The 25,027-nt window shown below is 42.9% G+C and overlaps 1 protein-coding gene across 5 annotated transcripts; it reads right to left on the minus strand.

Moving 5' to 3' along the window:
* etv1 (ETS variant transcription factor 1) lies at positions 1–24,091 on the minus strand. 5 transcript variants are annotated; one of them, XM_030393207.1, is made up of 13 exons: positions 23,740–23,873; positions 22,796–22,886; positions 22,401–22,448; positions 21,559–21,649; positions 17,576–17,629; positions 11,416–11,545; positions 9,784–9,972; positions 8,164–8,411; positions 5,217–5,288; positions 5,052–5,120; positions 4,782–4,951; positions 3,107–3,208; positions 1–1,808 (listed from the first exon to the last, which is right to left on the minus strand). In XM_030393207.1, exons 4-13 carry the CDS (start codon positions 21,617–21,619, stop codon positions 1,587–1,589), a joined length of 1,317 nt encoding a protein of 438 aa, XP_030249067.1. In that variant the 5' UTR covers positions 21,620–21,649; positions 22,401–22,448; positions 22,796–22,886; positions 23,740–23,873; the 3' UTR covers positions 1–1,586. The 5 variants fall into 5 exon arrangements, with proteins under 5 accessions (XP_030249067.1, XP_030249065.1, XP_030249063.1 ...); XM_030393203.1 differs by lacking the exon at positions 21,559–21,649 and adding an exon at positions 23,368–23,470 and having other exon boundaries at positions 196–1,808; positions 5,217–5,285; positions 23,740–24,091; XM_030393202.1 differs by lacking the exon at positions 21,559–21,649 and adding an exon at positions 23,368–23,470 and having other exon boundaries at positions 196–1,808; positions 23,740–24,091.
* Between the last annotated feature and the right edge of the window lie 936 nt (positions 24,092–25,027).

The raw sequence follows: 25,027 nt of genomic DNA on the forward strand, positions 1-25,027 counted from the left end.
GACTGACCAGATTCTTTTTTTAATGCTCAAATCGAACAAAAACAAAACAAAAACAAACGTCAAAAATAAAAAAAAACAGAGAGAGAGAGAAAGAGAGAGAGAGAGAGAGAGGAATCCAGGACAGCAGGCCATATCTGACGCACTTCGTTTTCTTTTTTTCTTGAGACTAGAAAATACACGTACAGTTTGAAGCAGCAACAGAAATGAGCCTGATTATACAATGGAACACTATTCGTTTGTCATAACATGGATTTTTTTTTTTTTTTTTTATCTTCATCACATTATAAAACTCTAAATATTTCTTATACCTTTTCTTCATTTTTTTTCTTTTTTTGTCCAAAAACAAAAAAAAATGGCAAAGCAACGACTCTCAAAAAGCAAAAACAAAAAAAAAATATACACCTCATGTTCACCTGGAACACAACAGAACAGAAATAATCAGGGAAATATTCGACTTAATGTTTGATTTTTTTTTGTTTTTTTTAAGCTTTTTATTGTTTAAGCCAATAAAACCACTTCTATTGTTTTTTTTTTTATTATGATGTTGATTGATTGGTTGCCGTGTCCACTGAAACTGTACATGAACTGAACACCTGAATGACAAAAAATGAACGACTGCTGCTTTCAGAATACAAAGAAAGAAACTGCTGTTTTACAGTGGATGAGTTATTTTACAGCGGCCTGCAGCTTTATTGATTATCCTAAAAACACAACCGGCCGTTCACATGTGATGCGAAGAGAAGAGTATCCGTCGAGTGCCGGAGTCTCGTCGAGCAGTGAGAGGACGATTCCAGTTCACGTCGTTACGGCAACAAAACAAAAAAAAAACACACACCTACACGATGAGATCTACAGTTTGATTGGACGAGGGGCGGAGATCGCTGACGGACAGGAGGTGCTGTGCTCAAACTGATGCTGAGGCGGTTTGTTTCTCACCGACGGGAGCTTAAACGTCTCTTCTGCCATCACTTCTTCAAGTCTGTAATCATGTCACCTCACCGTTAAAGTATCGTCACAATACGAATGCCATTATGCGCTTAAATGAGCATGAAGGTACAAGCAATGGCTGTTCGAGGACAAACTAAGAAGTGATCATCCTTTCGATTTTTGCAGGAAATCTAAAGATTCAGTCTGTGTGTGACGGCGTGAATTCGCCGCTGAGTCCTGTCTCGCCGGGGGGAGGGAGAGGGGGGGAGGACGCCACATGCTCCAAAATCATAACGAAAACAGAATGATCTCCATGTTAATGTACAAACAAAAACAGCGGTTTAAAAAGCCAACCACATGGCGAGCCCCTGGCAGGTCAACGCCGCTCCGCTCCTGTCCATAAAGTGCACTCTCCATCCTGCTGCGGACGTCAGAAAGAGCGGAAAAAGGAGGATGTGTTTCTGTGAGAGAGACGGAGAGAGGAGGGAAGCTCCGCTGCATGTGTGTGTGTGTGTTCAGTCTTATCCCCGGAGCGACTGTGAATTCGAGGGCACGACAGTCTCAGGTGTATCGATGGAGGAGGCGGGAGAGGAGTGGAGGTGTGTGTGTGCGTGTGTGTGAGAGTGTGTGTGTGTGTGTGTGTGGTTGTGAGGCTGACGTTAATAAACATAGCCCTCGCTGTAGGGGTGCGGCGGGCAGTACGGCCCCTCCTGCACGTAGGTCATGTTTTCGTCAAAGTGCGACAGCGGCACCGTGTCCTCCTCGTTGATCTGCCGCTCCATGTCCGTCTTCAGCACCGGCCGCTGATTGTCGGGGAACGCCATGGAGAACAAGGCCTCGGGGTCGCACACAAACTTGTAGACGTATCTCTCGCCGGCCACCTGTGATGGAGACGAGACAGGGCGAGGTGGAGAGAGGAGGGGGAAAGTAAACGAGTCAGACACTTTGGTGGCGACGAGTCCTTACGCAGGGGAGCTACAGAGCTGTGTGAGTCCGTGAAGATTAAAACACACATAGTATACAAACTATAATCGTGTGTATTTAAGCAAGAAGCGGACACAAACATTTACAAGGAGAACACTTGAGATTACAGTACTACTTCTACAATCGTTTATCTTGACCCATCAGTGGCTGAAAAGGTTGAATATCGGACATTTTTCCAAACAAATCTCTGCACTCTTTCTGAATTTCAAGCTACATAAACTGCTTTATTCAAGACAAATTTGAGTATTTCAAAAAACAGACTCAATCAAGGCTCCTGAGATGTAAGAAAATGTGTCAAAGGAAGGAAATATGTATTTAAAAAACACATATTTTGAGCACTAGGTCTTCATCGGGGATTCAAACACCACGTGGCCTCATCGATCTATCAGCTGCAATCATGTGACACAGATAATGAGGTGAATCAAATAGCAGTAATTAAAACTGACACAAACAGAATAACGACTGACTGAAACAGCAACCCGATGAAGGTGAGGCAGCACGAAATAACACAAGTTGTGAAAGGAGTTTTTAAGTGTGTTGGATTTCTAGTTACAGAAAGTTTTTTTTTTTTTTCTTCATTTGAGAAACGTTTTTCCAGTTTACTACAATTCCCTCCTGAATACTGTAAGGCTTCAGCTCCACACACACACAAGGATGAATACATGGACTTAATTTTTTTATGTTGTGTTGTCAGTGTACAATATTTACTTCACAATGCATTTGACAAAAGAAATGATGGAGCTGCTCACAGCTGGGAGAAAATTTATCGTAAATGGCGGCCAAACAGCTTCAGCAACATCTCAGATATAAATGTTTCTTTTGTTGCCTGACTGAAGTATTGTATCATTTCCAGTTGGTATAAATATTTAAAAGAATTATTAAAAAACGTAGGATCAAGTAGGGCCTCAGAAAACACGATTGTCACAGCCGTTATCTTCATCAGGTTCACCATGTTTGAGACGCTCCGCCTCTTTATATAATCTGTCTCGGGGGGGAAGAGGGGAGTCAGAGGAAGCCCCTCCTCCAACACAGGTGCTGTCAATCAAGCTTTCATTGTGCAAATGAGCTCCAAACTTTTCACCTTAAAATGTTGAGTTGTTTTCCTCGTATGTGAATGTCAGTAAAGATGCATCTCATTTAACGCCGTACTCGTTCTTTATTTTCTGTTTTCTGAGATTTTTTTTTTTTTTTTTACCTTTTGCATGATTCCCTTCTCGTAGTAGTAGCGCAACGATCGGCTGAGCTTGTCGTAATTCATCGCCGGTCGATTCTTCTGTATCCCCCATCGACGCGCCACCTTTAGTACGGCACACACAAACAACACAAAGGCAGTCAGTAAACACACACACACAGAGCAGGATGCCAAAACACAAACACACACACACGCACGCTCGACCTGATTTCCTGACAAGACGGTGGCGGCAGCTGAAATGTTAAACAAACTTATTAATCCATATTTTCCTAATAACCGTAATTAGAGTGCGTCCAGCCTGAGCGGACCTGAGCAGGGATGTGTTCATTAGGAGCTTGTCACACACCCAGCGGAGGAGGCAGCAGATGTTACAGCACCTGTCTACCAGACCACCCACCACCCGGCCTCGCGGTCCAAACCCACAGCGCTCTGCTCAGCGTCTCCTCCGCTGAGTTTTAGTCTACTTCTCATTTTTCCTCTCTTTTGTTTCATCCATCCATTTTCTCTGGGACACCTTCACCCCCTTTCCTCCCCCCCCCCCCCCCAAAAAAAAAACCCCCACAAAATCTCTGTGACCTTCTTTTACTTTCTGTCTGACGTGCTTACACCTGCCCAGTGAGAAGGCAGAAAGCCGCGAGCTGACGTGTGTCCGCGGCGTCCCAAAGAGAGCTCGTTTGGTCACCTGATGGCATGAATGGGCCCCCCTGTTAGCTGCAGCTGGCCCGTGCCTCCACACACCGTCGGGCAGCGTGGACCTCTGCCAGATACCCCTCTATCTCCCCCCCCCCTCCCTCACCCCCACCCTGCATCCTCCTCCATCCCCCAACAGTGAGCGACAGTGACTGAGCCCCACTGTGTGTGATGTGGGCGCACACACAGACGCAGCCTCTGTTTCCATTTCAAAAGGCCCAACCGTCAACATGGGTTATATTTTTAGGAGTATGTCTTGTGAAATATTTAGCAGGGGGGGGGGGGGGCGAAAGGGTCAGCTGGATGGATGTGGCTGAGGACAGAATAAGTACAAAACTATCGGACAAACCCAGCCTCACTGTCAGATCAGAGAATATTCTTTTTTTCCGCTTTAAATGTTGACCTTTGACATCTTCAAACTGTTGCAGCCATTTTATTTTTGCTCGCGACCTCCTTAAAATGAGCCCACGCGTCCTCCGGGCGCAGATGCGATTGTTACCGCCCTGCTGCGATTATTTTCATTATCTATTAATCCTGCTGATTATTTTAAACAAGACAGATATTTCACCCGAAAAGGTGAAAACTGTGAAAAATGTCTGTCATTATTTCCCAGAGTTCCTCGAGTTAACACCCTCAAATCTGTTGTTTCATTAAATCAACAGCTCGGCGAGATTTGGAGTTTTCACACGTATGAAACTAAGAAGAGCAGAAAAAAAAAAAACCTGACATTAAGGAAACTGGAATCTGTAATGTTTTGGCATTTATCCTCAAAATTGTAGAAGATGTTCCATCGGCTGAATTATCGATTAATCAACTTATAATTTAGGCAACAAAGTGACGGATTCGAGGATTCAGACACACATTCATGGCATGAAATACAGTGTGTTCCTGAGGCTGTGCTCAAAGAAGATTATACAAAAAAAGAACTAGAAATAAGAAATATAAAGGAGAATCGTTTTATGAATCTGAAGCTCTGTCTCCCGCTCACCTCCTCGGGCTCGATGAGTTTGAACTCCATGCCGCGGCCGGTCCAGGCGATGAAGTGGGAGTTGGACGGGTCGTCCAGCAGAGCCACCAGGAACTGCCAGAGCTGCAGCGAGCCTCTGCGCTGGTACGACGGGCCCTCGCGGTACAGGCCTGCCTCCTGCTTGATGTCACCTGCGGGACACGTAACGGACCGTGTTTCAACACGACTGCACGCGCACACGGAGCAGGTTTCAAGGTGTTGCTTTAACAGGATTCGTGGGGGAAGACTCACCTTCGACCTTCTCCGGCACCACGCAGGTATCATCGTAGAAATGCCTCACCACTTTGTCAAACATACACCCTGCGAAAAACCAAAAAAAAAAGGAGCGTTTGTTAGAATACTGAGTGAAAATCCAAAGTGCACCATCACAACATTCACGCGAATCATCGCTGGTACCTTCAGTCCTGTTAGTGTGAGCCAGATAGCCGTCTTGCCGTAAGTAGACAGAATGGCAGCTAGGCACTTCTGCTGAAAGCCGGGCAAGAATGGGAGAGTGGGTGTTAAAGGGCCCGAAGGCAGCATTAAGAACACTATCTCAGTTATCTGAGAGCAGTCAAAGCCTGTTCACTCAATGCACCACTGGCTCTGATTAAAGAATATGCCCTCCGGTGTCGGCATCGCGATGGCTCCCAGCCACAGGCGAGCTCACTACATCACACCGCTAACGCAGGCCGCGAGCGTCTTCACTGAGAGGAAGATTTACTACCAAACGAAACACGTCTCTCGCGTGAAAACACGAGCTGACACGATGTGAGTTTCGTCATAATGTGACGGGCTCGAGATGAAGCGGTTCAGATCACAGCTGCGCGGACCTGAAGGAGCTCGGTTCCGTGACTTTTTTACTCAATCAAGTCGGAAAAAGGCGATGTCACAATTATCCACCAAGATTTAGCATCATTTAAATAAAGATGTGATGGCAGTCGTTTGGTTGTTTATGTTTCATAACTTGTCAATGGAATCGGATCAATGAAGCAGACTGGCTTTTAAGAAAACCTGAAGACAGGAATGGAAAGTTCTGGACTTAGAAGCTAACATTATACTTTTTTAATTAATTACATTGACTTGATCGCTTCAGTTACTTTGTAGACTGTTCATAAAAAATATAAATCAATTTATAATTTATGGATTAACCTTCTGGACAGCAGATGAAATAATTGAAATTAGCTTCACTTCTTCCAGCTGCAGCATTAGTGACATTAAATAATCAATAATTATAATCCAGTTATATTGAGCACCGTTACTGTTTCTTGAGGTTTTGAATGCAGCGTTTTTACTTCAACAGAATATTCCTACACTGTGGTACTTCTCCTTCTTCTTCTTCAGTGAAGGATTGGAGCTCTTTCACTGCCACTACTAGAAGTCAAGTTTTTTTCAGGGGCTTTAAAATTAAATAAGCAAAATATTGGTGTGGCCTTTAAATCATCGATGAGGGTTCACTTTGTGTTGCAGAAGAAAAGTTTGGTTTTGAAGTCGCATTTACTTCCTCTAATTTAAAATGTTTTGTACCTATTATGCGATTAAAGTCGTTTAACGACAAATGTTTGATCACATTAGCTCTCTGAAAAATGACTTTCACTCTTGTACAGAAGCCTGTATTCATCGGTTTGTTTTCACAACACTGCTGGCATTGACTCGTCCGTTTACGGCGTATGTCAGAACCTCCCACGACACAGACATCACGGCCGCGGCTTGTGATCAAAAGAACGAGCCAAACAGGTTACAAAGTGAATGTTCAATAAACAGACTGAGGCCCTTCATTTAGGCCCATAAACATTTCTCTGAACTTCATCAAAGTAATGGCCTTGTAGAGGAAATTGCTGCTAATGAAATTACTCGCTCCCCTCCCATCCTTTCCAACAGGCCTGCTCCGGTCAACATGCTCCTCTGTGACCGATAATAAATTCACTCTGATGCTCCGTCTTGGATGTACAGTACCGTACAGTGGTGGACACAACACTGATAAGACTGTACACCAAAAATATTCCTTATTTCTTTTTTTTAACATGTACAATGAGTTGATAACAATGTTGATAAATTATTTTGCTGCTGATTTTACATCATAAATTAAATATTGTTTGGTTTTAAGTGTTTGTCTGTTGAATTTGCCAATTGTGTCCAATTCACAAATCAAACATATAAAGGGCAGCATAGCACCTGAGTAACAGGTTAGCTTGTTAGCTCGGTTAGCCATGCAGCTAGCGGTCTGGATTGGGAGCTCGGAGCACCAGTTGTGGGAGGGTGAGGTTTTCAGGCCTGGGACGGGAGACTCAGCAGGGACTGAACACAACCGCCAAGACCAAGAGAGGCCAGTTTAAAAACATTGATTAGGGCGCAGAAGGACGATGAAGACACAGCAAGTTTAAGGGTGAGACAGGAGAAGCAGGAGAGGAGAGAAAGTGGAGTCTCTATCAGGAGACAGGGAGGACCTGCGCTAGCTGATTAGCATGCTAACTTCAGTATGCATCTCTGCAACACAGCAGAAGTTTTTCACACCAGAACTGTTATTTCCTTTTATTCTGGTGATAGTTTCAGAGATTTTTTTAATCTTTTAAAATGCACATTTATACATATCGCACGTTAGACAATGAAATGATTGATTGACCATCTGAAATATTGTTTGCAGCCCTTGTCTTGAGACATCAGTCTGTTAATAAGCCACAACCTGGCAGATAGTTTGTCAAGACATTAAATGCATCAGCACTGAATCCAGCGTTGTTCATGAGTATTTTGTGACACTCAAACACATCGATGGTACAGCGAACACAGTTTCCTGGCTTTTTCCTGAAAAACCCAGCAGAGCTGCTGTGAGGAAAACAAAGACAGTCTCGTGTAATCGAGACCTGAAGGAGGCCCACAGTGTTTTCCTAGAACTCATTGCCTTGGGAAGAGGCTGCTTTTTCTCCCTGACTGGTCACACAGCCTCTCCTGGGTCCTCTCTGTCCGCCTTGTGAATGAACACAGCAGTCCGGCGTATGTTCATTCATGTCCTGATGTAGCCTCGGGCTCTGCAGAGGCCGCGGGCTGATGATTAGGTCCCTTTACTCTCCAACTAAAGGGAGCGGACAAGCGTGGGAGGGCGGATTTTGGATTGTGACCAGGCATCCACCCCCCTCTTTTCTATTAGAGCTCCACAGGAAATGGCGACTGGCGCAGACACCCGGCCCAACCAGATCCCCTGCCCTAATAATGGGCAAACTTAATAAACGCCGCCCCCTCCTCACATGTCTTCTCCCATTCCTGAAATGATAACGCTCTGGCTGCTGTCGCTTCATGGCTCTTACTTACCACAGCAGATCAAAAGTAACACACAAACACCCATGCAAACGTCGCTCTTGTGTCTCACCTGAGTCGTAGGTGAAGTCTCGCGGCTCCTGTTTGATCATCATGGAGGCGGGGTACGCGTGGGGTAGCGGCGCCCCCATCATGGCCGGGTGCTCGAACAGAGGGTCGGGATACTCCTGCTTGAAGCCTTGAGGAGGGAACGGGATGTTGGGCTCTGACATCTGTCTGTGGTAGATGGGCCGTCCGTCCCGAGCCATAGTCGGCGGGGAGGGGAACGAGTGGCACGGCTCGGAGAGCTGACGTCGAAATCTGCGGAGGATCAGAAAAGAAATCAGAGGATTCATTAACAGACGGACAAAAAGAGACAGGAACTTAATCTTGTTGACTTTAGCCCAGTCTGCAGAGGAGGATGCCAAGTTTGGACAACAGAATCCAAACAACGTGACACTATTTCAGTTATTTCGTTAATCTGATGTATATAAATCATTAGAATATGTTACTGAATAATGTAAAACTCAAAGGCTACGTGAGGTGATCGAAAAAAAGGGCTTGCAACTAATTTTCTTGATTTTCTGATGAATCCATTTGTCTATAAAATAACAGACGCTCATCACCACGTCTTCAAATCGCTTTCTTTGTTCAAAACAGCGACAAAACTCACTTTTAGATTCACATTAGACAAAAAAAGGTTGAAATACTCCCAAATGAAAAGCTCAAAGTAGAGATTATTTCACATTTGTCCTTGAAAAATGTCTTAAATGATGAACTGATCATCCAAAAGCTTAAATAATTTCCCCAAACACAAGAAAAAAAAGACATTGGAAATATTTAGATTAAAAATCAAATCTGTTTGATTGACAGCACACTGAGGCTATAAACCTTACATCCACCTCTAGCGGCAGAATATAATTATGATCTAAGAGGCCAGTTGGCAGTTTATTGATTTTATCGCGCTTACAAACCTGATCTGGAAGAAAGAAAATACACATTTTACTTGTGAGGCCGAGAAACAGCTCTTATCTAGTCAATCTGAGCAATGTAAATAAGAAAACTACTGCAGCTTTCTGACACTCTGATGATTAACAGGTGAGGAAAAGCAGAAAGTGATTTGGAAGCTAAACAAAAATAAAGGCCTTGTTAAATTTGTGTTAAAAGTTGTGAATTACTGGATGATTTTAGCTCCTCCAGCTTCTGAAAATACAGATCAGGAAAAACTGAAAGAAATCCCCCTTCTTCATTTCATCTCGTAATAATTACTTAATACATCGGATGTAATCAGCGATGATGGGACTTTGTTTTTAAGAGGTTGTTTATTATGTTGAGCTACGTCTCAGATTTGTGCTCTTAAAAGCTGCAGCTTAAGATTATTTACACTATCGATCAAAAAGTTAAGAAATATTTACATTTAAACAGCTGGAATCTGAGAATTTTGACCATTTATTCCTGAAAAAATGAGTCAAACTGAACAAATCGAACATCAGAATAGTTGGAGAGTCATTCGATAATTGACAGCTGATGGATTGATCGTTGTGGCTCTACTTGGATCCTCCTCCTGTAACTAAAACTCTGATCTACATCTGCTGCTGTGAGCTTATTATAATCAGTTTTCGAGAACAACCCCTTAGCTAAAAGCCCCACATGTAAATGTGATGTAAATGTAAAAGGCCGCGGGCGTCTCTACCTGTGGTCCATAGAGTAGGCGTTGTCAGGGAGCGGCTGTGAGGACGGTATGTGGGAGTAGGTCCTGTCTGGTTTGGGCGTCGGGGCCGCCGTGGGAGAGGCATGATGGAGGGGGGACACAGGGGTGCTACAAGGGGGCGTCACTGGACTGGAGGGCTTCATTCCTGCAGGCTGCTTCTGCTCATAGGCACTGCGGTAAACAGAGGGAACAGGTTAAATGTGGCTCCAGCGGGTTTGATTCCTGAGTATATAAGCTTTCATGATGATTGAGCATGTTTGAGGTTCAGAACACGCCACAAGCTTTGTGTTAAATCTCACTGGTAAAAACTACCATTTTATATTGATACTCTTTAGGTGTGTTTGTCTTTGTCAAATGACACCCGACACATCTTTACATCCAGATGACACGTTGTTGAAATGACCCAGATTCTGCTGAAATATGGAACATTCTCCAAACATGTCTTTGAATTTGCAAATTGTCACATATAAAACAGACTAAAACTAGTTTCTACAACATTGTATTCAGATGAATGGTAAACATTAGATTGTTAAATTCATACTTTTTCAAAGGGAGTTTGTATGAATGTCCTAAATTCTCTGTATTATTATAATTATCTTTTGTTTTGTCTTGACACATCGATACATCCAGATCACACGTTGTTGAAATGACCCAGATTCTGCTTAAATATGGAACATTTTATGGATATAAAGAAAGAGATGTTTTAGATATCAAAGAAGTAAGGATTTAAAAAATACATAGTTTCTATTGCTGTTATTTTACTTTAAGTAGCTTTACTTTCAAACATAAAACAGACTGAAACTAATTTCTACAACACTGTATTCAGATGAATGGTAAACTTTAGATTCTTAAATTTGTACTTTTTCAAAGGGAGTTTGGTACGAGTGTCCTAAATTCCCTGTATTATTATAGTTATCTTTAGTTTGTGACATATTCGTCCTTCCACATCATATTTTTTTTTTAATCATATATTGGCTCAGACGCATGCTGACTTGTTTCGATGGATATATTAAGGACCGTCACACCATCTCTTGGCGTACACTGTGGAGATTTTGATGCAAAGTAAAGTCCTGCCAAATGTTTTTCTTTTTTTGTCCCCTATATGCGTCTCAGCAGAAGCCACCAGGTGAGGGAAATGAATCACACATATGATTCACCACTTATGAAACAGAGTTTCAAGACGACTCTCTGCTCACAAGGTCATTATACTCTATACGCTTGCAAGCAGAACGAATGTTGTGTATTACAAATCAAATCAGTTCGAAGAATTTGCAAAACGGCGCCTTTGATTTACAGTCCCTTAGTTTCTGGTACATGTTATTTCAAATGTTTAAGTGTTTTTCCATTTCTATAAAAAAAAAAATTAATATTATGTCTGAACAGTTGAAAAAAACATTCGATTATTCATAAAAAAGCACCTGAAGTTCATCACGTAACATCCCTAAAATAAACCGATGCTTGGTCAAAGTGTGAAACATAAAAAAAAATACTTGTATGCTCTTTCTATCAATTCACAGTGTCTGCACGTTCTTTTTTCATTCGTCGTCCTTCACAGGGACACTTCAGGTCCTGTGGAAGTTTTAAGTGTCGAGTCGGTGTCGTCGCGGCGCCCACCTGATGTTGTACGGGCACTTCTCTCCATACTGGAGCTTGAAGGGCCGCTCCTGACTACAGTTGGAGCTCAGCTCTGAACACGGGCTGTGCAGCTCCCTCTTGATCTTCAGCTGCAGTCCGTGGAAAGCCACTGCACCCAGAGAGGAAGAAAGAAAGATGGAGAGAAAGCTAATTTAGAAACTGAACGACTGTCAAAGAGCGACTCGTCAGGTATCAAGTAGTATTTACACCATCTGCACCGAAATTCACTCAATAAACATCGTTTTTTGGAGCATGTCTCAATTTTTGGGGCTGGTGCGGTCATTAGATTCTGTGTATGAACACACAGTTTTTGTAAATGTGGTGATCAAAACCTTTTATATAATGGAGACCAGATAATGTAAAAGGTTTTACAGGTTTCATACAAGGATTCATTGTCTTAAATGACATCAGTGAACTTCACCGTGAGTTTAATAACCAGAAATCCCCTCAAGAATCTTTTTCCTGCATTATTAGTTCTGTAAAGACAAAATTGTTTTTTTTTTCGTAAGGCCCCGATACTGATAAATATATATGTGATTGGCCAATATCAATCCTCTATCCTCAGTTAACGTCACATCCTACAAATCACTTGACAGAAAACAACCAGATTAATTCATTTGGGGAGAAAATGCTGCCGGTTCTAATCGTCCTTTCTAAACAAAAAGGACAAAGCTGTCTAACTCGTCCTCTTCGTCAAACTAAATAGTCCACACCTGCTTTCCCCAAACTGGAAGACAACCAAACATACAGATACCAAGAACAAGACTTGTATGAATGTGTACCAGGCCGTCGCTGATTAAGAGAATTTGTGACGGATACATTAAAGTTAGAAGACAAAACATTCATCCTCCGACAGATTTGACATCTCGGGCCATCGCTTACACCAACAACTCGCTTCAAATCTCATTTGTTCGGCCTTTTTTTCCTGACAGGGACTCTGTTAGTGAAATATGACAATCATAAACGCGCGTGTGTGCGGCGAGCTCCTATAAATGCTCTATCTGCTTTCAGCTGGCTGTCAATACGTTCCAGACGACAACAACAAGGCTCATTGATCTGAAGGGAGTGGGGGGGGGGGGCCTCGCGCTCTCTACCTATGGCCCCGCAGTGAGCCTGGTGCATCTGAGAGGCTGTTAAGTGCCTGATCAGTCCTGATTAACATCCCATCATCTCAAGTCATGATCAACGCTAATCCAATTGGCTGCGCTTCTGACGAAAGCCCAGTCAGTCAGAATGAAGTCGGGCTCAGGTTGCCTCGCTGATCGCCGTCTTCGTCCCGCAGCGCTCTATCAAACACGATGAGAGCGGGCCGGGCGGGAATGAAGCGGACCATTTTTGACATTTCAGGCTGAGAGATGGCGAGTTTAAAACAGAACCAGAAATTACGAATGGAGGAAGACGATCCATAACCTCCCTGGTCCCACTAAAGTACAAACATTTAAACATTCGATGACCCAGAAGACTCAAATGTTTGTTTTTTGGGGAATATTTTTCTTTTCTGCACGGAGCTGAGAGAGGAGGATGTTTTGGGGAGTTTTTCTCACGGCTGACTGACAGCTGCCGTATGAGCAGGGGTCGATCTGCCAACACCCCATCTGACGCACAGCAGAGCCCCTGGGGGCCGGGCCACACGGGCCCGGCATGACAAAGCTCAGGGGCTGTTCGCAGCCCTCGCTGGGGGCCTGACCTTTCCGGGTCATCGATCCGAGGTCAAAAAGACACTTCCTGAGGGGAGACCTTTGACGACGCTGGCATGGCAGAACCCTCGTTAAAGGCTTACGGAGTCAAAACAAATACCTTAGTTTTGCTTGTCGAGATCACAATCAGTGTCACTTTAATTACCCGTTACAACAAACACACACGCAGCTCTTATTTCAAGCTAACTCCCTCCGTCTTACTATATCTCTTTTCTTTATCTTCCACCGAATCAACATCTTTTTTACACAGTAGGTCAATTCATGCTGAAATGTTTCAGCCAGGGCGATAAAAAAAAATGCTTTGTTTAACCGTTAGAGTCACAGCAGCCATTAACAGCGGCTTCACGTGGGCTCCAGCGCAGAGGCCTTAAATTAGAAATGGAAATGTCACAATAGATTTCGTCAGTGGGGTGCCAAGGTACACAAATCAATAGCGAGGGCACTGCCTCTGACTAAAACAGAGACTTCCTTTTTAGTCCAGAATGTCATGCCCATCACCGCTTGATTGCTCTCATTATCTACATATTGATTAACCGAGATGGTAGGGTGTTTAAAAGAAGAAGCAGTTAGAACAATTACTGGGTCTATTTTGAATGCAAATGTTTTGTTTTTTGTTTTTTTTCTCTTCTTTTTTCCTTCCAGGGGCCATTAAAGTGAAATATTGCGCAATTTTCTCTGGTCTTCAAACAGAAATCTGTTTTTTTAAGTCGCGTGTTTGAACACATAATTCCTCTCTCGTCACACATGTGAGGAAAGATTCAGTGAACTCGCCACTAAATCATTTAATTTTAGCCTCCATTTTTTTTCTGGCAGTCCTTTTCGTTACATTATCAAAGAACTCTTGGCTCCGAACGTTGTGTATTCTCAGGTACAAATTGCGTGTTTTGGCAGAACCGGAGCCTTCGTTTGGCAGATATTTCTCCCGTCCATTCATAAAAAAAAAAACTACAGGGTCTTTTGGCAACAGCGGAAAAAAACCTTCCATTCCATTTTCACCTACTGTAGGTGCTCGCCTTCGCTGTTAAATGACGGAGGCTCAGATCTGCTGGTAACGTGTGGCCTCATTTTACACCTCCTCTACTGCTCCGTTTCCTGCTAAGTTATGCTAATGGTAAGCATCTGTGTTGGAGTTTGAGACAAAGAAAAATTCTCCTTCTCCTCCTTCAGCCTGAGGACACTTTCGCTTCGAGGCCGCTCTCATGCTGCTTCTGTGCTGCATGGATGGAGAGTGCGAAGTCGACATTGAGGGGAAACCGCCATAGCGTTCTCGAGAGGTGATAAATCCGAGGCCATAAAAATATAAAATAACACTTTCAGAAACAACACACAGGCTTTTTCTTTCTTTTCAGCCCTCTCCTTCTATCTCATGTATTTTTTTTTTCCTTTTTTGTCTTATTCTAGGTAACAAAAGAACAGAATACTCCAAAAAATATGGTTCATGTTGCTGTTAATTTCATTGAAGTTAACGCAGAACTGAAAGTGTTAAAAATCAATTTACATCAGATAAAAAAGTAGCTAATTCAAAATGGAAAAAAAAATACATTAAAAGTATTAAAGCTTCATTCAAGTCAACATTTTCTACATTTAACTGGATTTAGTTTCCTCAAAATAAGAATCTGTAATTAATTAAACTCATAGAATATTTTACAGAATATTTTACAATAAAAAAAGTGCCATTGTTGCAACACTAGTTGTGTCTTTTGCTAGTGCTACAAACAATGAGGCTAACAACTCGACTATACAGCTCTTTAACATTAACGATGCTACTATCAAAGATATGTTTCAGCTCTTGCAGTTAAATCTAGTTACCTTCAGATTTGGTGCAAATTTAATTTAATACAAACTTTACAACCTACCAGTTAATACTTATCATTGAGTGAAAGAACAGATTTTATTTTCTAACTTCGCCAAGGTCAACACTCCTCTGGCTAATATGTAAAAGTAAACATACTAACTTCACAAAAACAGGTCATTACATTATTTTTAAGGTTAAAGCTGCTGTTAATCTTTATTTTCTTATCGTCCAAAACATGTAAACCAACAATATTTAATCCAGTCTGACAACTGAGACCAAAGATGTACTGTAAATCTTTGAAAAAATGGTCACAAATATATCGTTTCAATCTTAAATAAGGCTACAAAATGTCCTCTAACATCTCTGCACTGTAGTTTCTAGACAGAATAACTCAGAGGGTTGTGAACAATGCGTCTGTGGGAGCTGTTTTCAGCTGTGGATGTTGGATTGACTCAAAAATAAACTGTCAATCTGTTCATCGTGACAAAAGGCCACTGAAGAGTGATGGAACAGAGCACTGTGATGTATCAGCCTGTGGATTTGAGTTTGTTTTTTGGTGTTTTCTCGTATTTTATCATTAAAAAGGAGAAAATATAGCCCTTAAAGTTAAAAACCGAAGCTGTTTTGTTGCAGTAATGAGACTCACTACTTGTGATCACCTCCAGTCTGCCTCGCTGCCCTTCTCTGCCCTCTCACAACTTCTATCTACATCTCTTTCCACCTCCGTCTCTCTCTCTATCTCACCCGTCCGTCCCCTCCATCTCTCGGCTCGGTGAAACCCATATGGGAGAGCTGCCGGCTGGGATGCCTGCTCGAGCGCCCAACCACGGTGCCCTCACCCTCCCGCCATCTGTTAGTGCCTCTCCAGTCTGCTGCAGGTTTGCCAACAGGACAATTCAGATGGTCAGCAGTCTCCTGCCACCGTGGCCACCCACCCTGGCTACCTCTGAAGGACAACGGGACAGTCTCGGTGACCTCTGGTTCGCTACTGTACACCACGCCGCTCCCTCCATGTTGGATTTTTAGGGTGTGCTAATTCACACCCAGTGGTCGGGTTTTTAGTTCACTGTTGATAGGAAATCAAGCCGGATGAATGGAAAGAATTTGAGACGAGGGGGGAAACATTTCAAGGACATACAGGAGGACAAGATGTTTTGTTTTTTTTACACCCTCACAACTGAGATTTACTTAATCTAAGCTTGTCTTTACTCAGTCTGAGGAGCAGGAGTTACAAACAAACGTCTCCAATAAACTAAATCAAACAACAAAAGTTGCAAAATCAGAGTACAACTGTTAGATTTTAATGCACACACAAGGTAAAGATTGTTTTTGTGTCCTCCTCAGCCCTTAGCACCTCTGATTTTGTGTTTCAAGGTGTTTGAAAAAATAGACCCCCCTCTGGTTTTTAATCTAGGAAACCAACAGGAACCAGATCGAGGATCTCAGGCTGTCATCTGGCCCACAAGAGGTTAAAAGGTCTGTGATCTAGTTTAATGCCAGAACTAATCTCTGCTCAGTCTAACCCACATATTGCGAAAATCTTACAGTCTACTATAAAACAGAGAGGCTGTCGACGCACATACAACCTTTTTTCTTTGTTCTAGTTACGGATCCTCACTTCTGCATTTTCTTTGTCCAAGTTAGTTTCCAGGTTAAAGGGCACCGAGGACATAGGGAAGACTTGTTTTGTGTCTTTTCTCACAGTTTCATGGGCGTTTTGGCTCATCGGAAAGACATGTGCTCGCAACCGGGTCCCACTGAGCTCCACTCACTCCGTTTCTGTCCCCACCTTGGCACCACTTCCTCCAGAAGTGGGCCGTGCCAAGTCACCAGTCAGTGTGTGCAAACCGCCGCGCACGAACCAGGTACGACTAACTACCTCGTCCTTATTACTGCGAGGATAGAAATCAGAGCTGGTCAAGCGATAGAATATTTAAGGGGCTATTCTTAGAAACTGATTTTTTGTCTTGCAGGAAAAAGAAAATCGTGCTACTGAAGGCAAACAAGCCTTCATGAGGAGGATAAATGTGGTATTTTTCTAATATTACATCTGGATTTAGAAAATCTAACCACACTGGATGGTTTGAGGAAACAAGGTCATCTAGGAGCAATTTTATAAAGATTTTATTTGACAAAAAAAAATCAAAACAGCCATCAGTTGACTGCAGTTTGCCCTTCCTGGTTATAAAAATATCACTTCAACCCCTTAAGAAAAAAAAAAAAAGAAAAAAATCCACCACAATATTTTGATCTTTATGCAAATAAATCACACTGCAATAATAGTATCTCCGTGGTGGTGCGAGGTACGTGAGCAACACAAGGAGCGAGACAGATAGAGAGACAGAAAGAGAGAGAGAGAGAGAGAGAGAGAGAGAGAGACCCCCCCACCCACCCATGATGCACCTGTCTGCAGACCCGCAAGACTGCCGCAGCTCTCCAGAGAGCACTTGTGCGAGCAAAGGTGAGGCGACTGAGAGACACGGAAAAACACACACCGCCTCGTGCACTCTCCCCGAGTACAAACCAGACGAGAGGAGGGGGAAAAGAAAAACACCACAGATGTTGACACACACACACACACAGAAACACATATACATGCACAAACACACAAGAGAGAGAGAAATAAACGACGTGGTCTCTTACTCACAGTTTTCAGTCTGGAAGTCTGGAACGAACTGCTCGTCATTGTCGGGAACTTGAGCTAAAGACACGAGCGGAGAGAGAGAAAGAAGAAGAGAGGGAATGATTGTTTCTGATGTTGATGGACAACGCAGCATTGATCACAGCGCTCTACAGTCCAATACCCTCCTCTGGCAAACAGAATCTCCTGGGATATTAGGTCGGCCTATCCCGGCATTGTTTGCCTCCGCTGTCGGTGAAAGAACGCAGCTGCGAAACAATATGTTTTACAGGAAATCAGGGCACGAGGTAGTTTGTGTTTATTTGATGCCCACGTTAAAAATGTGAAACTAGGATTTGTCTGTTTTAACATTCTCAGAGTCATGACAAAGAATATTCACCATATTTAGTCATTTCATCTGTTATTAAATCCTCAATTTTTTTAAAAACGTGTTCCAAAAAATGGCAATTAAGGTTATTTTTCTATAAAAAACATACTCAGGGATTTTATGTGATAAAAACTATTTCACCACGAGGTCCATTTAGTAGCATGTCTGGAGCTTTCAATCATAATGTCCAAACTTCCTCAGCAGATGGAATCATAATTGTTCAAAACACTGTGTTTATGATCATTTTAAGGATTTATCGCCAGTGTTTACTTAAATCCAAATAAATCAAATCCTAAAACAAGTTGACTTCTGTTGAAACGGTTAAAAATCCTCAACAAATTCAGATTTCAGTGTTTGTTTGAATGAAATCTGAATTCCACGGGCTGATAAAAGGCAAACAGGAAAAAATGCACCAAAATTACAAATGCACAAAAATAACCCTGAGAGGCTTTTGAACAAAACATTTTACACAATCTATAAAAAGAAGTCCTACAATAAACCGTGTTTTCCCGCCAACGCGAGCCTGCGAGGGAGAGAATATTTTGCTTGAGGTGACCGTCTACCTCCTAATTCCACTTCCTGAGGTCGCCTTGTCCATTGACTGCTCCACAGCGTCGCCTCTCGCTAGCTTGCCAGCAGCCAAACACCCATTGTTAACAGTATCTAATTGGCTTCTTCCCTACTGGTGAATCCACCTGTACCTACCGAGTCAGGTCTGTTCCAAAAAACCTTCCAACGCTTCACCTGCGCCTCAAAAAAAAAACCCGCCCCTGCACTCGGGCTTAATGCTAAAATAATGAAGCCTGCTCCGCTCCGGCTCCAATTAAAACACGTACATATTTATATCACACATATTTACACTCGGTGACAGTTCGCTGTGTCCCTCAAGTTTCGACTCTCTCCGGCAAAAAGCAAAAAAAAAAAAGGAGATTTAAATGTGTCATTAGCACGTCTATTTATACACACAATGGGGTGGATCCTCATTATCACAGCATCAGTAACGTGTCTCGACATGTCTGGAGATCTCGAACAAAAATCACTGATTTTCCATTTTTGCCACTCTTGATATAATCAGGGATGGTGTGTGTGTGTGTGTGTGTGTGTGTGTTCTTTCTCTCTCCAGCCAGAGGTGTGAATTGAGGGGAGAGTAAACAATCAACAGATCAAGAGGAGAAATTGCTGCATATTCTCCAACAATGTCAGGCGGGTGAAGAGGACAGCAAACAAAGGGCTCGAGATGAGTTGACTCCAGGTTTTGCTGTCGTTAAAGCCATCAACTCTCTATTGTGTGCAGCTCTTTTAAACGTTTGCCGGCCTGGTTGAAGAGCTGGAAAACAACTTGGGCTACTCTGCTGAAGGCTTTCTTAAAGGGCCATTAGATTAAATTATAGAATAATATATTAAACTAGCGAGAGGGAGAGTCCTCACATGGTAAATTATACTCCTAATCTTCTAAATTTCAGGACTTTTATCTGATATTTTTTAACGACACAACTGTGAAAAACACCGAAACAAAGGCTGCGAAGAAAACAGCTCTCGTCTCATGATCACAACACAAACACAACTTCAGAGAGCCTAACTTGGAAAGAGAAAAAGAGACGATGAGAACCCAAAAAAAGGAAAGGCGGCAGAATCTCTGTGTCCGAAAAAAAAGAGGAAGTACAGGATGGATGAGTCACCGGCCTCAGTCTGTGAATGAGCCAGCTGATCCCTGCAACAAACTCCTGGGGAGAACGGCAGAGCTGGAAATCTGCCGCCATTCACAAAACAAAAAAAACAAAAAGGAAAGAGAGAGAGAGAGGGAGAAGGACAGAAGGAGGAAGGGAAAAAGAGCTGTGAACAGGAGGCCTGAGCAGGAGAAGACTGTCCGAGGTGTTTCCTGAACCTGCGACAGCTCTGAGGTGCGAGTTTTAAACAAATTCAACATCCTGCGCGCAGCGACGTCCGACACAAACTACCAGACACTACACGAACAAAAACCAAACGTATTCTTAAACCGAGAAAGCTACAAAGTGACTTTTTATTTCCTGGCAGGACAGAAAAGACCTGAGTGGTCGTGGAGGTGGAGGTGGAGGGCATTCGTGGTTTCTAGGTGTCAAACGCACGCCTGTCAGCTGACGAACACCCTCTCAACCATCTCGTTCTCGGGGAGTCGGAAATTCAGTCGCTCTCCCATAATTCCTCCTCTCGTTCCAATTACCTGAACTAATAAATCTTCAGAGAACGAGGAGGTATTCCTTTTCATCTTAATGGACAGGAAGTCATTCATTAAATCTACAAATCTTGAAGCGTACCATCATCACGTTGATCCACGACAGGCAGAACTGTAATCTTTAACAGTAATACCTCTTTATCAGCCGCCGTCGTCTTCTCTTTCCTCACTTTGGATACTGAAATATTAAAATCGTGTCTTATTCTTTTTTTTTTTTTACGCGCCCTGCGGTGAAGCACCGCGCCGACCTCATAATCTAACTGCTGCTCAGAGTCGGCTCGACTACTCCAATATCTGTTTCAAAGCATACTTTACATTCTTTTTTTCTTTTTTTTTAAAAAAAGCTCTGGATTTGATCGGCGAGCGTTTTCAAATGTGAAGAAGAAGAAAACTGATGGAGCCGATAAATGATTGAGAGTCTTCTTCACCTGTGTGACGGCTGCAAAAGATAAAATTTCTCCAGACACTTTTTCCAGAGGACGTGAAACGATTCAATTCTTATTCTTGAAAAAAGAAAAGAAAAGTTGATTCAGTCACACGGCACACTGGAGGATTCTACTTTATAACTAGAATTACGGCTTTACAAACTCACTTATATGTTGAGATTGATATCTCTTGGGGGGCAGGTTTGCATTTTATCGTTGCAAATTCTGATTATTAAGACATTTTAACTGAGTCACTGCACGAATAAAACAACACATTGTAGGAAAAAAGTTGAACGTTTTGCCTTTACACTGCAGATCTTCACGTCTTCTCATAATTTCTAATCATCCTATTTTAATTGAAGGTTCTAAAAATAACCCCCAAAAGTAATTTCACACATTAAAACATGATTTTTTCTCAGAAGCGTTACATTTTTTCACTATTTTATTTTTAGCAATTAACACAACATTTTCCCACTGAATAAATTGTTTTTTTCTACTCTTATAAATTCACATGCATATATCCACACGGTGTAGAAAAGGGGAAGGTGCAGTTGAGCGCCGCTAACGTTACAAAACATATAAAATTCTTAATTTCTACATCGGTGTTTTGCCCCATTTGCAGAGAAAATACCTGCAATTTTGTTTCTTTTATAAATAAATACCAAAAGTGGTTGAAATCACAAAAGCAGTCATGTACAACTTCACACTCTGTCTGGATTTCTGCTTTTACACTGACGGGATCAAATCATGAAACTTCTTCCATGAACTCTAAAAAAAAAAACATTTTGACCTGAAGCTGAAATATTAACTTCCAGCTCACATGCAAATAGTCAAAAGCACGTTTTGCTTCTCAGCGAGATGCAAATGCGACAAAGTCAAGCAACAAAAAGAAGCCGAGTGGAAGAACATGCACATGCACAGAAGAACAACACGGAACAAAGTCAGGAAGAAGAGAAAAAGATAAAGAACAATATTCACCACTGACCAAAACTTCGGTGCTGCAGACACGATGGAAAGAGGACACTCGCGCTTAAATCCTGAAGCATCACGTCTCAGTTAGACCACAATGAGCACGTCTTGCCATCAGAGACAAAAATATATAAAAAAAAAAAAACGTAGAGATTGATGAATATGTTATAAAAAAAAAATTAAAAAAATAACAACAGTCGATTTGAGAGGCTGATTCTGCTGGTTTGGAAGTCTGCGATTAAAAAAAAAATAAAAAATTATAGATCCATTCTCTTTTTTCTCTCTCTTTTTTTTTTTTTGCTGCCAAGAAATGAAATTGAAGAAGACAAGGTGATGGTACAGCTGGAGAAGATAGAGAGGTGTGCTGAGAGGAGGCAGAGAGAGGGAGAGCGAGAGAGAGAGTGGGGAGAGAGAGAGAGGGGGGGGAGAGATAGGGAGTGAGAGAGCAGGAGAGAAACAGAGAGAGAGAGAGAGAGAGGCTACAGCAGAGCTCTGGTATAGAGGTGGAGGTGGTGGCGGTGGCGGCGGCTGGCGTGCAGCGCGTTAGCTCCTGCCAAAAGCAGAAGAGACAGTGAGCGTCGGAGAGCCTTCTCCTGGTAATTTGTGATGACACTCTCTGGGTAGAGCCTCCTCGGTCTCCCTCAAGACCCCTCGCTCACAGTCTCTAATGTATGCATGACACACAAGGTGCCTCTTCCACACAGGCTTTTAATTGGACTGCGACGCTAGGCAAGTAACTCCAGGCAGCTCTTTTTCTCTCCCCCCCCCTCCTCCTCCTCTACTCCTCTCCTCTCACAACCTATCCATTTTTACCCATCTCTCTCCTCCTTTTTCTTGCTCGAGATTTGAAACACTCACCTTCTGCCAGCCAAGTCTCCTGCAGCTGACTGAGGTCCTGGAAGAGCTCTGGAGGAGGTGGTGGAGGAGGAGAGGGGGGAACCAAAGCAGAGAACAAGGTTTGAAGGCAGTTTGAAAAAAAAAAAAACAGAGGCAAAGCTCAGGAGAAGTATCAGAAACAACTGACTTCATTAAGGAGGGCTGATATGCCGGCGGAGGCTCGGTGGGCACGTGTGCAGCTAATAACAAGTCAATTTGTGTCTCTGACCGCTGACAGAGGCTTGTGAGAACCATCACAGGCCGCTGTGTTGTAATTGAGATTCTGTACTTAGCAGCACAGGTGGCCACAAACCAATTGAATTTTGCTAAATGTTTAGGAGCCGTGAAATTAACTTCTCCCGCTGCCCTCTGCCTACCTTCAGTGTCCAGAGCCAGGTCGGACTTAATGAATTTTCTCTTTCTGTCATGTGCCGGCCTCTGGCAGCTCGTTGTCTTCTCCTGCAGCTTCTGCAAAATAACACACAAAAAGAGGACACAAATCAATCCTTTTTTCCGCCGGAGCTGTGATTGTGTTGTTGGCTGCAGCACACGTGCAACTGAAACAGCCTCAATGAGCCACTCATGGATGCCTCTGACACTTGTAAAAAAAAAAAAAGCCTGAACCCGGTGCAGATGGACCCCTGTGCTCCACTCATCAGGATAGGATGAACATGTAGTAACACGGTGCAGGACTAAGCATGTAGGTGTGTTCAGGAGTGTGCACCTTGTTCAGCTGTTTATCTCTGATGATGATTAAATGCAACTTAAATGGTCCCTGAGGGAGAAAATGAGTGTTTGGCAGCAGCAGCAGCAGCAGCAGCAAAAGAGAGGAAGGAAGAGATGAGATCGGATAAATAAAATAAGTATTAAAGAGAAGAAGAGACAGTAAAACGATGTTAAAGATGATGAGGAAGATCTGAGTCTGTGATCTGATTTTGGCTTCACTCACTTTGGAGTTACAGTAAGGCACCTGCTGGTCGTGAAATCCATCCATTCTGCGCCGCTGTGGCTTTAAAAGACGAGCGATCTGCAGAGTCTCCTGTCCGGTCACCCTTCAGATAGATTTAAAAAAAAAAAAAAAAAAAAAAAAAGGGAGGAAAGAAGGAAGGACGTGAATCTCTCGCACAGATCAGGAACCTTCTCCTGCGATATTACAGACAAACACATCCGGCGACGCTGTAAAAGTTAAGTTGCCAAATCTGCAAACGTCGCGCGTAAAGACGCGGAGCGCGCAGCGAAATGTTTTTTTTTTTTTCTCCCCCCCACCACTGTTGCAGAATTAAACTTGTGACGGAGGCTGGATATGAAAGTGTGCAGTTACCTAGCGACCTCGGTTTTATTCATCCGCTTGCAGAGTGCCACGGAGCGGCTCGCAGGATCTCCACAGTCCCGGCTGCTCGCCTGCGCTTCTCCCCCCTGCTCGCTGCGTTGCTTTCTAGCGGGGCTTGGCATCGCCTCCCCGGGGCCTCCCATGGAAACAAGCCGCGCTCCCGCTTTCCTATTGGTTGTCAATGTCTTTCACTGGATCAGATTGCTGGCAGTCAATCACGCTGCACGGCTGCAGGCGGTGGAGCAACCGGAGAAGGAGTCGATGCGCTGTGGTTTTTAAAGTTTGGATTTATGTTTATTAGCAGGAATCTTGTGCGTAATTTGGAGCTTTTTGGAGTTGAGATTTGCAAAACACACACACATGCAAACTGCACCTGCACACGCACACACACACACACACACACACTCCTCTCCCGGTCAAGTTTGTGTCCATGGTAACTGTGTTTTGAAGAGCCTCCAGAGGGACTTGCTGCTGCCAGCTCTCCCCTCTCTCCTGTAAGGGATACATTGTTGGGAGTGCCGAGGACCCGCAGAAGGCGCTGACCTGGAAGTGAAGCACAGGTCAGCGGGCAGAACTGAGGACAGCTTCCAAAAAACCCACACCAAACACTGCTGTGAAAAGAAAAACACATGACAGATTGAGTAAAAGAGAAGCTTCTCAGTCTGAAGCTGTTTTCCTGCAGCTTCCTTTAGCAGTTATTCACTCCAACACTGTAGGACGCTTAAAAAACACAAATTAAGTTGGTTATCTTTACTGAATATAATCTATAATACATTTATATTAAAATAAATATATGAATGAAACAACATGTGCACACAAAGCTTAGAGTTTAGCCATGTTAGCTCTAAGACAGTAGGGCTACTTTACCAAAGTTCTTAGAATGTCTCTGACTTTACTACTAATGATAGCTAGCTAGTCAGCTAAGCTAACACAGATACTAGCTAGACAGCATTTTTTCTACTTTGTTTCCTTGAAAAAGCTTAAAAATGCGGTCAGTTCTTAGCCAAAAAAATGATATAGAATGTTTGAATCACCATACTTATATAATCTATAATACATGTATATTAAAATAAATATAAGTGGAACAACATGTGAACACAAGGCTAGGAGTTTAGCTACGTTAGCTCTGAGACAGTAGGGCTAGTTCACTAATGTTAGCTTACTAGTCAGCTAAGCTAACACAGATACTAGCTAGACAGCATTTTTTCTACTTTGTTTCCTTGAAAAAGCTTAAAAATGCGGTCAGTTCTTAGCCAAGAAAATGATATAGAATGTATGA

Source organism: Sparus aurata, chromosome 17, assembly GCF_900880675.1.
Source record: "Sparus aurata chromosome 17, fSpaAur1.1, whole genome shotgun sequence".
In the NCBI taxonomy this organism is placed as follows: Eukaryota; Metazoa; Chordata; class Actinopteri; order Spariformes; family Sparidae; genus Sparus; species Sparus aurata.